The sequence below is a fragment of the Magallana gigas genome, chromosome 2 (assembly GCF_963853765.1).
Source record: "Magallana gigas chromosome 2, xbMagGiga1.1, whole genome shotgun sequence".
NCBI classification, from domain to species: Eukaryota; Metazoa; Mollusca; class Bivalvia; order Ostreida; family Ostreidae; genus Magallana; species Magallana gigas.
In genome coordinates, this window is record NC_088854.1 from 26,497,516 (window position 1) to 26,511,818 (window position 14,303).

Here is a 14,303-nt window from a genome sequence, read left to right on the forward strand (position 1 = left end):
AAACTGTTTTGTAAAACATTTAAACTTTATGGATTTTTTTTTTATAAAGATGCATGCTAGATATCACTACCTAATAAGAATTAGACAATTAACCAGATAGACAATATAATATTAATCATTGGTTGTTTTGACTTCATTCATATTTCAAATTTTTTTGGTATGTACGATGTCTTATTATAAATTTTTGCATTGATTTCTTTTTTCAGAATAGTTATTATTGATAAATACATTAAATATATATAAAACTTATATGTTGCATATTCAATGAAAAAGATTTGTTGAATATCAAAACCATTTATTAGAGGATTTTTTTGGACTCAATGTATCCATCCATTGTTTAAAACTAGTCTTAAAATCATATATCTAGTGCTCTGATGTTTGCTATGATACTTGGTAAGTAGTTATTAGATATGATCTAAATATTTAGATTAAAGGTTTTATATGTTTTAAGCATATGTTTTTAAGCCTTTGAAGCATGATTTTAATATTTTACTATCCATTGTTGGTGGTGTACATCCTATTTTGCTCAAGAACCTCTGGCCCTAGGGCCATAAAACTTAGACGAACTTACTTCTGATCTAAGTCTCACTTTTACAAAAGGAACATATAGTGGAAAAGTGAGACTTAGATCAAAAGTAAGCTCGTCTAAGTTTTATGGCCCCGAGGCCTGATCTTTTTATGAACATTTTTATCGATTATATCCTCTTTGTCTTCGCTAGAGTAACCGTTCTTTATGACATATTAATTTTGTAATTATTCAGAAAGTTGATTAAATTATTTGAAGTTTCGAAAGTAAATTTTAAATGGGAATCAATCCGGTTTCTAAATTATATTAAATCTTCAACTTGATTTTATCTGCGTATTTATTAAAAATGTGGAACCTATCATCACGGATCCTACCGTGAAATGAAACTTTATGGGCATGGAAAAATGTGTCAAGATCTGTTTAGTAAACTGATACATTCTAAAATCAGATACTTCTAGTCTATCAAAAAGAGGTTACCTAATTTATCTGCGAATCCTCTCATGAATGTAACATTTTAAAATGGTTAAAAGAACATCACATGCATAAGAGAATTTGTAAAAAGGTAAAGTTAAGTTAAGATTATAATGCACTAGTGACATAATAACAGTATGACTTACTTCTCTTTGGTACTATTTGAGCTGCTGTCGTTATTTTTTTTTTGCATTAAATGTTGTAAAATTCTCCTTATATAGCCTAAGGGTGAGTTGTAGATCATTTCCTGATACTGGTGTAAATGCGCCTTTTATATTTATGTAATATTGGCACGAATAAAAAGTCCACTATTTGTTTGGGAACATTATATATACAATTTAGCTCATTGACCACTGAGTGGGAGTAAATGCACTGAAGCCCGTCTGGAGATTTGGTTACTTGTGTATCAAAAATTACCTAGCATAATGCGAGCATATGGTTTACCTCTAGTCTCTGGAAAAATCATGCGCTGTCTGCTAAAGTGGTTAAAGTCCATGTTTTAAAGGGCCTATAAAACAAGTAGAATGACCCGGGTAGAGTCTATTATAATGACCAATACCAGAATCATTCAAATGAGGCTTCATACGGGATAAATCCAAAACGCACACTGAGGATTAATAAAGGATGTAAGATAAAGAACTTGGAATTGAATGTGACACACTATCAATATTGAGACGATATACAATGGCAATCAATTCAAATCGACTCTATATTCAGTTCTGAAAATCCAGTGAATCCAAATGTTTGACCATCACAACAACAAAGGTTTTAAAATTATAAGTTCTGTCACAAAAGTAAAAAGTCGATAAGAGAGCTTTGCTCCCATTATGATGAAATGTTTAATCGACTTTTAGAATTGCTTTTCCTATAATCACTAATTCATTCTGCAGTTTTCAAAAGATGATTTTGACATCGAACTGGAGTTGGAAAATGTAGACAAAATGAAGTCTCTGTTTTCCAAGATGTGGCTTTGGTTAACGTTAATTTCCGTAAACGGTATGTGCATCTAATACTAATTTATTTAAACTGACGCCTACGGCTAATATTTTGATATTGCAATTAAAGTCAATTTTACTTATGTTGACTAATACTATTATTGAAAATTGTAACATATTTTACAATTTTTTGCAGGAGTATCCAGTCTTGTTTACCAACATACGACATTTCAAAGACATCTGAATCCTGTGTATGACAACAGGACTTCCCCCTTTTTCTCCAGTACAGTGTCCACTGCCCAAGCCTGTGTCATAAAATGCCACAACCACCCATCATGCGAATCTTTGGTATATGACAAAGTTTCCTTTCAGTGCTCACTGTTTGAAGGAAAAAACGTTGGGGAGAAAATCACTAGTAGCCAAGTATATAATCAGGTCTCAACGAAAACTGTGCATCAAAATATTATTGGTAATTATAGATTACGTTATCTACATTTTCTTAGTAGATTAATTGTTAATTCTTATCAATAAGTTATTAAGCTAAAAAAAAGCCCGTGTTACCTAAACGGTTACAAGTAAACAAACCATCAGGTTCAATAAACCCTAAGATATTTTTATCTAGATTTTCAATTTTTAAAAAATAATGCGTAGATGTGGCTTACTTGACAATAGTACCATTTGAAAAATATTTAGTTTTGTTAAGAAAATTAATACAATGATACCTTAAAGGAGTATTTATGAATACAATTAGGGACATTATTCAAGAGTATAACTAGTTTCTCTTACCTGAAGTTTGTTGCTTGTTTTTGTATTATGAAGGTATTAGCAATTCTTATTTTTTTTTTAAATTATGACAATGTAGTCCAAGAAAGAAACATTGTTACAAAAAATGAGAGAAATGTTTAGTCTGTGTAATAATCATATTATTAATAACTGCATGTATAAAATCATAATCGCAGGATTCTTTATCGTATATCAATTATTCTTTAGCGCATATCGTTTGTTAGATGAAAAATTACCTTTTAAACCTACCTTGAATTGGCGTTGCTTGATTTAATATGAATTCCTGTGTTTTTAACTCGTCCAATGTAACCAACTAGAATTCTGTCAAAAAAATTTTAAAATAACACTTTGAATACAATGTAACAAAAACACAAATTTTCAGGGAATGTTTTTATATAAGCAGTAAATGTACAAGCTTCCTGAAAACCTTTGTACAGAAAAATTCCCAATTACTTCTAAAATTCTCGTGCAAATTTATACTAAGCACTTTGATTGAGACGATTTATATTGTCTAAAAAAGGCTACGACCATCTATTACCTATAATTCTACTTGAGTTATTGCCGAGATCAAAGAGATGCCGCGGACATTATTCTCAAATATACCACGAACGTCATCAGTAAATTATCAGATCAGAAATACCTATTTGTCTCGCACTGATCATGAAAGTACAACTTTAAACCGTAAAAAGTTTTAAAACCATGTCAATTCCACGTGTTAGTTCCAATCAAAACGATGTATATTGCCTCAAATTTTTATTTTTAAGAGATCAACGCGGCTAATACTAGGTCCTCCCTAGCACATTTTCACTGCGTGTTTTTACATAAAACATATAACGTGTAGTTTTAAAAATCGTATTAAATTGCCCTTAAGATATTAGGAATATGATTCAAAGATATTATATAATTAAGTGAAGAGTATTAAAAATCCAAAGAAAAATTCTGTCGTCTGCATGTTATTCCTTTGATCGATACACAGTCATGTAAACATTACTATAAAAACCGTTGGGGTTACACGGAACAACCGTCAAAATGACCTAGATCATCTCTCTATAGGAGAAACGATCTTTAGAAATACTGGGCTGTTAGTAGAATAGAAATAAAATTCTTGTAATCGTGATTGTTGCAGGATAACCTCCTCGGTCTCGAAATGTCGGCTTTTATATTTCAAAACAACATTTCTCGTCCTCGAAGGTTATTCTGCAACATTCATGAAAACTCTTACTTTATTTCTTAAGGAATATTCAGTATCATGTATAATAAATCTAACAAAAATAAGTCACGTACATTAAATTTATAGCGAGCGCAGCTCGCCGGCGCGCAGCGCCGGCGCGAAGCGAGCTCTACCGGCAAGGCGTGTGTGAATAGAAAATTCGGACTAGTTGCACATTCATTCAACGAATTTTTTTGGCGTCAGTAAATCGGACCAGTAATGCATCGTTTTAATCGTCCCAGTAGTTCCCTGTAATCATGGCAATTTTTATCACTTCACACTCTCACGAGAATGAGAAAGACAAATTTAGACAGTAAAAACAATAACGATGTAGGCGACATACAGTCAATGTTACCTCTAAAGTTCACCTCAGTACACTTTCAATCAAAAATAATCGTGTGACGTCACAAACGTTTACACATTGATCCGATATATTTTTTCGGAGTCAGTAAATTTTGACCCAAAATTCATAGTACCAATGGTTTCCAACCTCACGTTCCAACATCACGTTCTCCCGAGAATCAAAGTAAAACCTTTGAAAAGCTTAATATGTTTTACGGTGCTACCGTTATGGCGAGCGCAGCAAGAATTGCACATACCTTGCATTATTGTCAACTTATACTGAGTTTTATTTAGGAATCAACGAACGTCAAAGAATTTTTGAGAGAGTATTGCTCTACAATAAGTATGCCAAATGTACTAATTTCAATGGTTATGATACATACAGCGCAACCCCCTTCCCAGAGAGAGAGAACGAGCGAGAGCCAGAGAGAGAGAGAGAGAGAGAGAGAGAGAGAGCCCAGTTCCTGTTTGTAGGTGTGTAATTTCCCACTTTTAAATTTAATGGTCTGACTATATGCAATATCTACATAATTTTTTTAACTGTTTATTTTTTCATTTGATTCCTTTTTATTTATTTCAAAATGTCCTATTGTTTATTTCCCCCCTACTCATGCATGCACAATTAGCTTAAAAATGGATCGTTATGATAGTAAAGTATGGCTCTTGCTAATATATCTCTATATTTAAAAAAATTAAAAACAAATCATCCGTCAATGAGGCAGGTATCGCAGTCTATTCTGGAATAGCTAGTACACGCATTACAGATGTTTGATCCACCTCTAAATTTATCGCGGGAAATATAGCGCGAGTGCACTGTGACGTCATCCATGACTTTGTTCGTCTTTGTTTACGTTTCTCGACTCAATACGGAGGTATGGAAGCATGTCACAAATCTTTTGAGTCTCGCCATAGCATATGCGGTACTCAAAACGTGTCTTCAAACTTTAAGTCACTGTAAATTACGAGTTAAAAGTCGGCCATTTTTGGCATAGCACCACGGGTGAAAACATTAGAGAGCATTATGGGACGTAGACAAAAAATTTTGTTTGATGAACTGTAGGTTTAGCTCGTTCTTTTTCCCGCGCACACTGGTTCTTAGAGCTCGCTTCGCTCGCCGGCGCTGCGCGCCGGCGAGCTGCGCTCGCTATAAGATGTGTAATTTTAAGAACATCATGCTTTTTAAGTAAATAAAACAGTATACTTCGCATACTTTTATTTCTCAGGGGAGTTTTAAAGAGTAAGACGATACTTAACCAACGTCAGCTTTGACGTCACAATAAGCACTGATAAGGGGAAATTACTCTAATAGAAGTTATTGTAAATCTGCTGAAATGACCAAAATCCTCTTAAAATCTTGCAAAGGCTAAGATAAAGAACAGCTGACGAATAAGGACATTTCTTCAGATACAGGAAACAGTTGTAAATTGCACTAATTTGGATGAATGCTCACAAATATTTTATTCACTATCCGGGGATATAATTACGGTAATTTCCTGAAACGTAACGTTATACGTAGCAGCGCCTTTTTTTAAAGGGGGTGGGTGGGTTGATGGCAGCCTCATCCAAAAAATCTTTGCAAGCAAACAGAAAAATAAATCATGAAAATTCTAATCCTTCAGCTCTTTAGCAGTTCAATGGTTTCTTTATTTTCACTTCCATTTATTACATGCGGGGGGGGGGGGGGGGGGGGGGGGACAACACCATGTTCTTTTAACATGATAAGCAAATATTTTTAAGCGTAAATTAAAAATAAAATTAAACATTAATTATTTTTTTTTTAAGTGGAGGGGCAAATCCATGGTAAGTCGATTTTCTATGTATAAATTGACAAAAATAAAAAAAAATTTAGCATGGGGGGAGCTCTATGATGAGTCAAGTTTTATATGTAAGTTTAAGAAAAAATGTCTACTGCAAAAAAAAAAGGGGGAAATCAATCAATCAATCATAATCACAATCACTTTAAAAGAGGAGATGCAGTGCAATGAATATTTATATATTAAAATCTTTATTATTTAACAACATTGTATCTGAGATTAAACTATTGTTCTACATATAAATAAATAAATTATAACAAATCTTATAAACAATGAATAATGAAAATTTACTGAAAAATAGGTATGTTTTATTTTTTGGCATTCAAATTTCACGTTGTTAATTTTATTTTATTAATTTATTATAATTCATTGTTTGATCACATGCTGTGCTCGCCCCAACGGTCGCACCGTAAAACATATTAACATATTATGTATTAGGTACACGTGACAATGACAATCAAAAACATTAGAGAGTTTTTGAAGGAAAACAAAATGAAAATAAGGTTTACAATCTTTTTAAAAAAAATTTTACGCATTATTACGATTGAATTTATTGAATTTCTATTTTTCTCAAAAAAGTCTTGCCTTAAGTGCTTATCATATAATTATTTATATGCGTTGTTTATGGTTTAGATAAAAATGTTTTTAAACTCTGAAAATTACCACCTTTTAAAAGCACACGCTAACCACTTGTGTAACGGAGACAGTCCTGGATATTTCTACAACGAGTCAGTTCCGGTTTGTTACAAAATCGATACTCAACCCAGGTTAATGGATGATGCTGTGATGTTTTGTGGAGAATCGGGAGGACACCTTTTGCGAATAGACACAGAAATCAAACAGAAGTTTGTAGAGAGCCTAAACTTGGAAACAACAAGTAATTTTCTTATAATTGGTACTAGTATTTATTATATCATTCATGAATAAGATAATATAATTAAAATTAGAATCTCAAAATGTACAGTATTGCAAGTCCATGGATCTTTTTTCAAAATTGTATGTAAAGTTTCAAGCTAACGTTTCATTTAATGTTAATTTTAATGTTAATAATCTGTTTAGGCTCCATTTTCAAGTATCGCATTGATGGAAAAAAGAATAATACAGTCTGGACATTTTCAAACAACCAACCAATAAAACGATTTTATTGGTATCCAGGCGAGCCCGCCAACAATATTTCCTCTATTGGACTGAGGGTTGGATATGGCGGAAAATGGGACGATGTTCAACCCAGTGTTCTTCATGGCTGTATTTGTGAAAAGGATATTAAATTTAATTAACCATTATAATCGTCGTGTAAATTTGTAAAATTAACATATGTCAGAGATTTCTTTAGTTAAGCCCCTTTCACAATTGGCGAACGAGCACTTTACAACACTTTCCGATCGAAATTGAGCTCTCTCATACGTTGCGCGAGCTCTCGCGTACGTTGCACGAGTTTTTTCATTCGTTGCAGGCGTTTTAGTGCTCGCATTAGGTCTCCTCAAAATAGTGGTCATACATACTATTCAGACGTTATAGAATGCGATTCAAATCATCGCAGTGCAACGCACGAGCATTACTACGAACGTTTTACAAAGCTTTGTGTACTTGCAAGAGTGATGCACGATTTTTAAGGTCGTAAGATGAAATGCTCCTGTGTATGAGTGTGTTTTGCGACCATGAGCCACTATTGCTCAATTAGTTTCATGTAGTAATGCAACGTTTTACTATCATTGGACGACTTATACCCTGCATAAGCATCTCTGTCTCAGACCATAATTGACAATATACATTTATTGCATGATTGTGAGGAAATTACGAAGATTTATTTCTCTAAGAAAAATCCTATTTCCCAAGGGATTCGCCCGACAAAAATTGTGTTTTTCTTGGGGAATAAATCTTCATATTCCCTGAACATTAATGCAATAAACGGTTTATTATACCGAACAACATATGATTATATAAAATACGTAGATTTCTAAAAATTGTTTGACTTTTCAAAAGCAATAACGTCATGATTGTTTAATTTTCTATGTTACTGTCTCGCTTTTCTTTCATAATTTCTAAACATAGATAGTAAGGTTGGTTTTGTGATATACAGAGAATCAAAATGATTAAATATTTTTGATTGCGTAGACCCTGAGGTCCACGCAGAAAATATATAAGCGAGGTTAAACCGGATGCTATGGGGAAAATTCAGCCTGCGCATGAGCTAGTCTGGTTCCTGTGCGTAATGGGTAGCTCAGGGAACCAGGCTAGCACACGTTTATCTGAAGGGAATCGGGATTCCGTGCCATATGCACACATAAGTTCAAAGGCGCTTTAATTGTAAAGTTGTCGGTAAAAAGTATAGAAACAAAGTATTTTATTCAAAGAAATGATTGGCATGTGATATGAACTATCAGTATTATGAAATAAGTTAATGTTATGCCAAAACTACAACATGCATCAACTAGCACAATTTGCAATGTTTTGTTGTTTTCCGAATACACATGTAAATATACTTTTATAGTAGGCGAGGCTGGAGAACTTCTCAATTAAATTTCTTTAAGCATAAGTATGATTGAATAATTATGTCACTGTATGAAAGTTTTAATCTCAAGAAAAATGCATCAAAATATGAAATTTTTCATATACACAAAGCTGTCCCTGCATAGTTAACAAAGTAGTGCTAATCGTAATTTGTGCACAAATAGTGGAATTCACCGAATGCCTGATACTATACATGCAAACTTCATTCATAGATAGATCATAATTATTTGAGAAGTATGAATCCTTAAAAAAAAAGTCAGGGCTATACATATATATATACATAAACAACGTACAAATTTAGTGGTTAAAAGCAGAGGGCTAGAGTCGGTGGAATCTCTGATAATCTTAAGGCTTTCACGTTTTCGTTGAAAACACATGCAAATGGTCCACGTATTGTAGTTCTTTGTTTAAAGGACAGCAACTTGTTCCGCTTATAATTATGTCTACTGAAGAGCGTCGGAAATGAGCGGTATATATACCCCCCTCTGACTCGCACGAGCTTTTGTACCGTGGGACGCATGATCACAAGTCAAATCGCATTGGAGCACGTTCAATCGTCCGATCACCTGGTCTCTCGCGCAATCCCATCGCATTATTTTTCAACAGTCGCTTTCATTGTACAATAATCGCATATAGACGCAAGATGTATCGCAAAATTGAATGCGTTTAAATCGCACAACGCTAGCCTAGCTTAAATTGTGCGAATTTCGTACGAATACTTTTTTAAATGCGATAACTTCGGCAACAGCTTACGATTCATCTCTAATTTTTTTGGTCCCACCAATATTGTGTCGCTTCAGCTCGGGAGCCAATTGTGAAAGGGACTTTAAAATGTAAAAACATATTTTCTTTTATTATATTTAATATATTGTTTGTGTAAACCACTCAAATCTTATGTTTTATTTATCAAGATACAGTGTTCATGCTAGATATAGCTACTTTAGAAATAGACAATCAGTTTGAAATTATAAATCATTGTTTTTGTGCAATTTATCATTTTAGCTTTTTTACATAAATACCAATTTTCAGAATAGTTATTATTGACAAATATATATAATATATGACATATATTATATATATTTGTCAATGACAACTATTCTGAAAATTGGTAACATTAGATGACTCTTGCATATACACAGCAACTTCGAGTTATCGAGAGTAAAAAAACAATAGATTATGAATAACGGGACTGCAGTTTGACTTCGAGAGATCAAGGGTTTTGAAAATTTGCTTAGTTATATTGGGAAAAAAATTGGACTGGAGACCCACTTTGAGAGATCAAAGATCGAGCCATAAGAGTTGCCTGTTAAGTATACAAGTTGCCGTTTTCAGAAAAAAGTAAAACATTAAAGAAGTTTGATATATGCAATAACGCTTAATCATATGAAGGCGACAATAAATGTCGTGCATGCTTTAGGCAGACCGTCTTTTTTCGAACACAAAATATTGCATAATTCAGACAGGTACATTGGATATCAGCCATCCCTGTGTTTACGGGTGTGTAACTAGTACATAACACTTCCTGTCTGTGACAGTACCCGAGCTCTCTGACAACGTGCCGTGGGAAATCTTATCGAATATTTCTCTCTCTCTCTCTCTCTCTCTCTCTCTCTCTCTCTCTCTCTCTCTCTCTCTCATTTCAAATAGATGATATTTTATGGGAAATGGTAAAGTAGTACATGTAGCCATAACGGCATTCTGGATTGAAACGCAGATCTCTATACATAAGCGCACATATTGTCGTAACGGGCGTTTCCAAAAATATTTTATATATATATATATATATATATATATATATATATATATATATATATATATATATATATATATATATATATATATATATATCATACCAGGAACGTATATATTTAAGTCACTGATCATACGCTTCTATCTTTACCGCATTAAGATATTAAAATAATACATGATTCAGACCATCTTCGCTAGCCACGTGTCCGATTCGTTTTTCTCATCTCCCATCTCATATGTTTTCTTCTTCAAGGTGTGACAGGGGCATATAAGGCTATACATGTACTAATTAGTCACAGAAGTTATAACTTTAATCTTGATTTTAGTCAGCATTGCTCATTCGCTGTTTATTTATGGCATCACCTAAATGACCTAATTCCTACAGATTTGCAAACAAATGAAAATATTCTCATTTTTGCTCAAGTGCAATTTTAACATATGTTTTTCTTCAGATAGTTACACACATTATACTAAAAAATGTTACTTGAGCAAGCCTGCGCTCGATGTTTTCCAGTCGAAAATCTATCGGAAAACACCCATATTTTGCAACAAAACATCAATTTATCAAAATAAGGCAATCTTCATGACGTCATTTCTACATTATGACGTCACTGTGGTGATAACCTTTTACATATTATTTCAATATAATTTTTAACTATCTTTCACTTTATTTTCAAAGCTTGTACAAAAACTTTGATTTTGGGGGCAAAAAATGCATAAAATCGCACTTAGTTCTTTGTCAGCAAGATTTTGCATAAACCAGATAAACTGAAAATACCAGTCATACATTTTATTTTGATAATGAAACTGTTTTGAAAAGAAAAGTATGTATATTAAGATTAATCCACAAAAAAAAATTCTCAATGCCCTTCTGTTTCTGTGTGATATATGAAGATTGACATCTACCAAATCCGAACTGGCAATGATCTGTAATATAAGGACGAATTTGGCATGCTGATATCTCCGATGTGATGCGATGTAGCCTATATTGGTGTTGATTTAAAACAGAGTTGAGGGTTTTTTCGTTTTTAAGCAAGAGTACAAAAGCATGATGAACTTTGTAACATTGAGGTTACCATAGCTATGATTCTCATTGAACCACACAATTTGATCTCACCTAAGTTAAAAGCTTATGTCCGATGTCTGTTCGTCTGTCTGTGTAGTTTTCTGTTAACTTTTTATATTTCATCCTCTTCTCCAGAACCGCTGAACCAATTTTAACCATATTTGATACAAAGCATCATTACATGTAGATTAAGCAGATTCAAGTTTGTTAAATATTAATTACGAGGCACGCTTTCTTTTTTTTTTAAGGGGGATGATTAGGATTTATTAAAAAGGTGTTGGTATTTTTATACCAATCTTCTTTTGAAAAACCATTTGATGTTTGATTTCATTTTTTGTTTGATGTCATTTTTTCATTAATTAGAGAAAGTTAAATTTGCGTGTAAGCATCCACAAGTAGTGTAAACTAAATTCAAGTTTGTTAAACTTTTACATACATGTAGGAATACAATGAGAAAAATCTTTAAAAATCTTCTTCTATATAACAATTTGACCAGGAATGCTATTATTTGCTTGAAAGTATCCCCAGATAGTGAAAATTCAAGTTTGTCGGAAGGGGTTGAATTCTACATAAGAATAGATAAAGAAAATATTGAATTTTTTTTCTCAAAAACCAATTGGCCAGAAAATCTGCAACTTGCGTTACATGTAGTAAGGATTCAAGTTTGTTCAAATCATGATCCCATATACAAAGAAAATTATTTTTAAATCTTACAAAAAATAATTGGCCAGGAAAGATGATTGTACCTTGTTTGAAGACATATCTAGTTGAAGATAATTCAAGTTTGTTCAAATCATGATCCTCGTGGGTAGGCTGGCGCCACAGTGGGGGTAGAATTTTACATAGGAACATAAATATGTATGGTAAAATTCAAGTTTATTTAAATTATCATCCTCCAGGCTACTATGGTCGAATTCTAACATTGGGACATATAGAGAAAAATCTCTATAAAGCCTCTTCAAAATGCCATATGGCTAGAAAAGTTATTACTTTAGTGAAGGTAGCCTCATATAGAGTAAATTCAAATTTGTCCAAATCATTACCTTTATGGATATTGAGGGACCAAATTTGAAGGGGGGGGGGTCAAACTTAACATTTTTTGAATTATTCACAGAACCCTATATGTAAAAATCATATAACTTATATGCAAGCATTTGACATATGATCTTCCTGGGTTCGGCAATGCTCAGTATGTAAGATATGAGTTACTACATAAAACAAACCTGTTACAAAGGGAATATTTGTTAAACAAAAAATATATGGAGAGAGAAAAGTCAAAAACTGTTTTATTCATTCGTCTATTCTACTGCATTTCCCAGATACTTTGTATATGACTCCATAAAGGTGATTATATTATGACTATTATGCTCAGGTAAGCGATTTGGCACACGGGCCTCTTGTTTTGTTTTGGGTTTTTTTTATTCCTTATTTTAGAGTGTGTGTGCACATGCAAGCCTTAATCCAAAAATGTATGTACTAAAATTTTACTAGGAAAATTTACCGAATCATCACAAACCGTTTAAACTTTAACAATTTGATAATGATAAAAGATGTACTGAAAACCTCGGTTGACGATTTGTAATCAATAATTTTTTTATATCATAATCGACCTTTTGTTCACATACATTTAAATTTTAGCGTCGTTAAGAGCAATTTATTATTTACAAACATATTTTGTTACGATCATTTTCTGTATGTACCTTGTTAGTTAAAACAATCAAACTCGAGTGTACACTTTTAGTGCTTAGTTGAATTCAATGTTTGTAAAACAAAGAGCGACTTATCCTATGTATGCATAATTCCCATTTAAAATCAAAGTGTGCTCTGGTATAATGGATTGACTTATTGTGAGTTATCGTTCAATCATGAAGAGTATCGTCTATTTGAATTAGAACTAATTGATTATGAAAACAAACAATGATGCAGAGATTAAGTTCCAGCTAAAATGAAAATCAATGTTGAAATAGAACAGTACTCTTCACAACGTACTGCAAAGTGCAAACAATACAACTGTTTGTCAAAAGCAGAAACAGTCTTTTTTATATCTCCGAAACTGTTACTTTTTAACCATAGAAATGAAATATTTATCTATCTAGAACTGGACCATTTCGAGAACCTTAATAGACACTATGTGTTTTATTTTATATGTGTGCAGTTTCTTTGTTTCTCTATAAAAAAGCACACAATCTTAAATTTGGTTTCAAGTTAATTTTAATGTAGGGAGAAATACATGAATTGTATAATATATTCCTATATGTTCCAAAAAATAATTATAAATGGTTAATTACGTAAGCAATAATTTAAAGAGAAGTCATCAAAAGTATGTACAGTAGATTTCACAGATTCCTTTTTACCTCTAAATACAACCTGCAGGTGAAGAAGAAAAAAAACAGCATAAGAGAAATACAATATGCAGATATGATATTACCTGCTTAGCTACAGTACAGCTCACGAGTATCCCGACACCCACCGTGTAAAAAACACGGTGGAAAACGGTCTGTGTCGCACCGTGTACACGGTGTGACACCGTGTATGTGTATTGGAAAATTCAAGAAAAAGCACCGTGTCGCACCGTGGCCGCCTGTGTAACTCCGTGGCCACTTTGTTACTCCGTGGATATTGTTACCTGAGACTTTGATATAAATAGCGTATGTTTAAAAATAAATAAATTATGGCTAAACAAGGTTTGAAACATATAGATCCTTTTCATATTTAAAAAAAAATATCGACTTACGTTGCATGGACCTAGAAAATTGTCGGGGCTGTCAACGTGAAGTTAAGATTTTGTGATCTGAAAACTCGACGTAAATGGGTGCCTTTTAATTCATTTGTTCTTAAATAAATTGAAATAAATTCACCAAATATATTTAATAATCAGTTGATATATAATCAAAAT

The 14,303-nt window shown here is 32.8% G+C and overlaps 1 protein-coding gene across 2 annotated transcripts; it reads left to right on the plus strand.

Annotated features, from left to right (window-relative positions):
• Window positions 1–1,882: 1,882 nt before the first annotated feature.
• Window positions 1,883–9,551, plus strand: LOC117681780 (uncharacterized). 2 transcript variants are annotated; one of them, XM_066075892.1, is made up of 4 exons: window positions 1,883–1,993; window positions 2,129–2,401; window positions 6,758–6,976; window positions 7,141–9,551. In XM_066075892.1, the coding sequence occupies exons 1-4, from the start codon at window positions 1,939–1,941 to the stop codon at window positions 7,356–7,358; spliced, it is 765 nt and encodes a 254-aa protein (XP_065931964.1). In that variant the 5' UTR covers window positions 1,883–1,938; the 3' UTR covers window positions 7,359–9,551. The 2 variants fall into 2 exon arrangements, with proteins under 2 accessions (XP_065931964.1, XP_034303606.2); XM_034447715.2 differs by having other exon boundaries at window positions 6,758–6,958; window positions 7,141–9,549.
• The last annotated feature ends 4,752 nt before the right edge of the window (window positions 9,552–14,303 follow it).

Coding starts and splice junctions, on each gene's coding strand:
- LOC117681780 (XM_066075892.1), top strand. CDS start 1,939: ATGAAGTCTCTGTTTTCCAAGATGTGGCTTTGGTTAACGTTAATTTCC. Junction 2,402..6,757: donor TGTGCATCAAAATATTATTG/GTAATTATAGAT, acceptor ACCTTTTAAAAG/CACACGCTAACCACTTGTGT. Junction 6,977..7,140: donor AAGTAATTTTCTTATAATTG/GTACTAGTATTT, acceptor TAATCTGTTTAG/GCTCCATTTTCAAGTATCGC.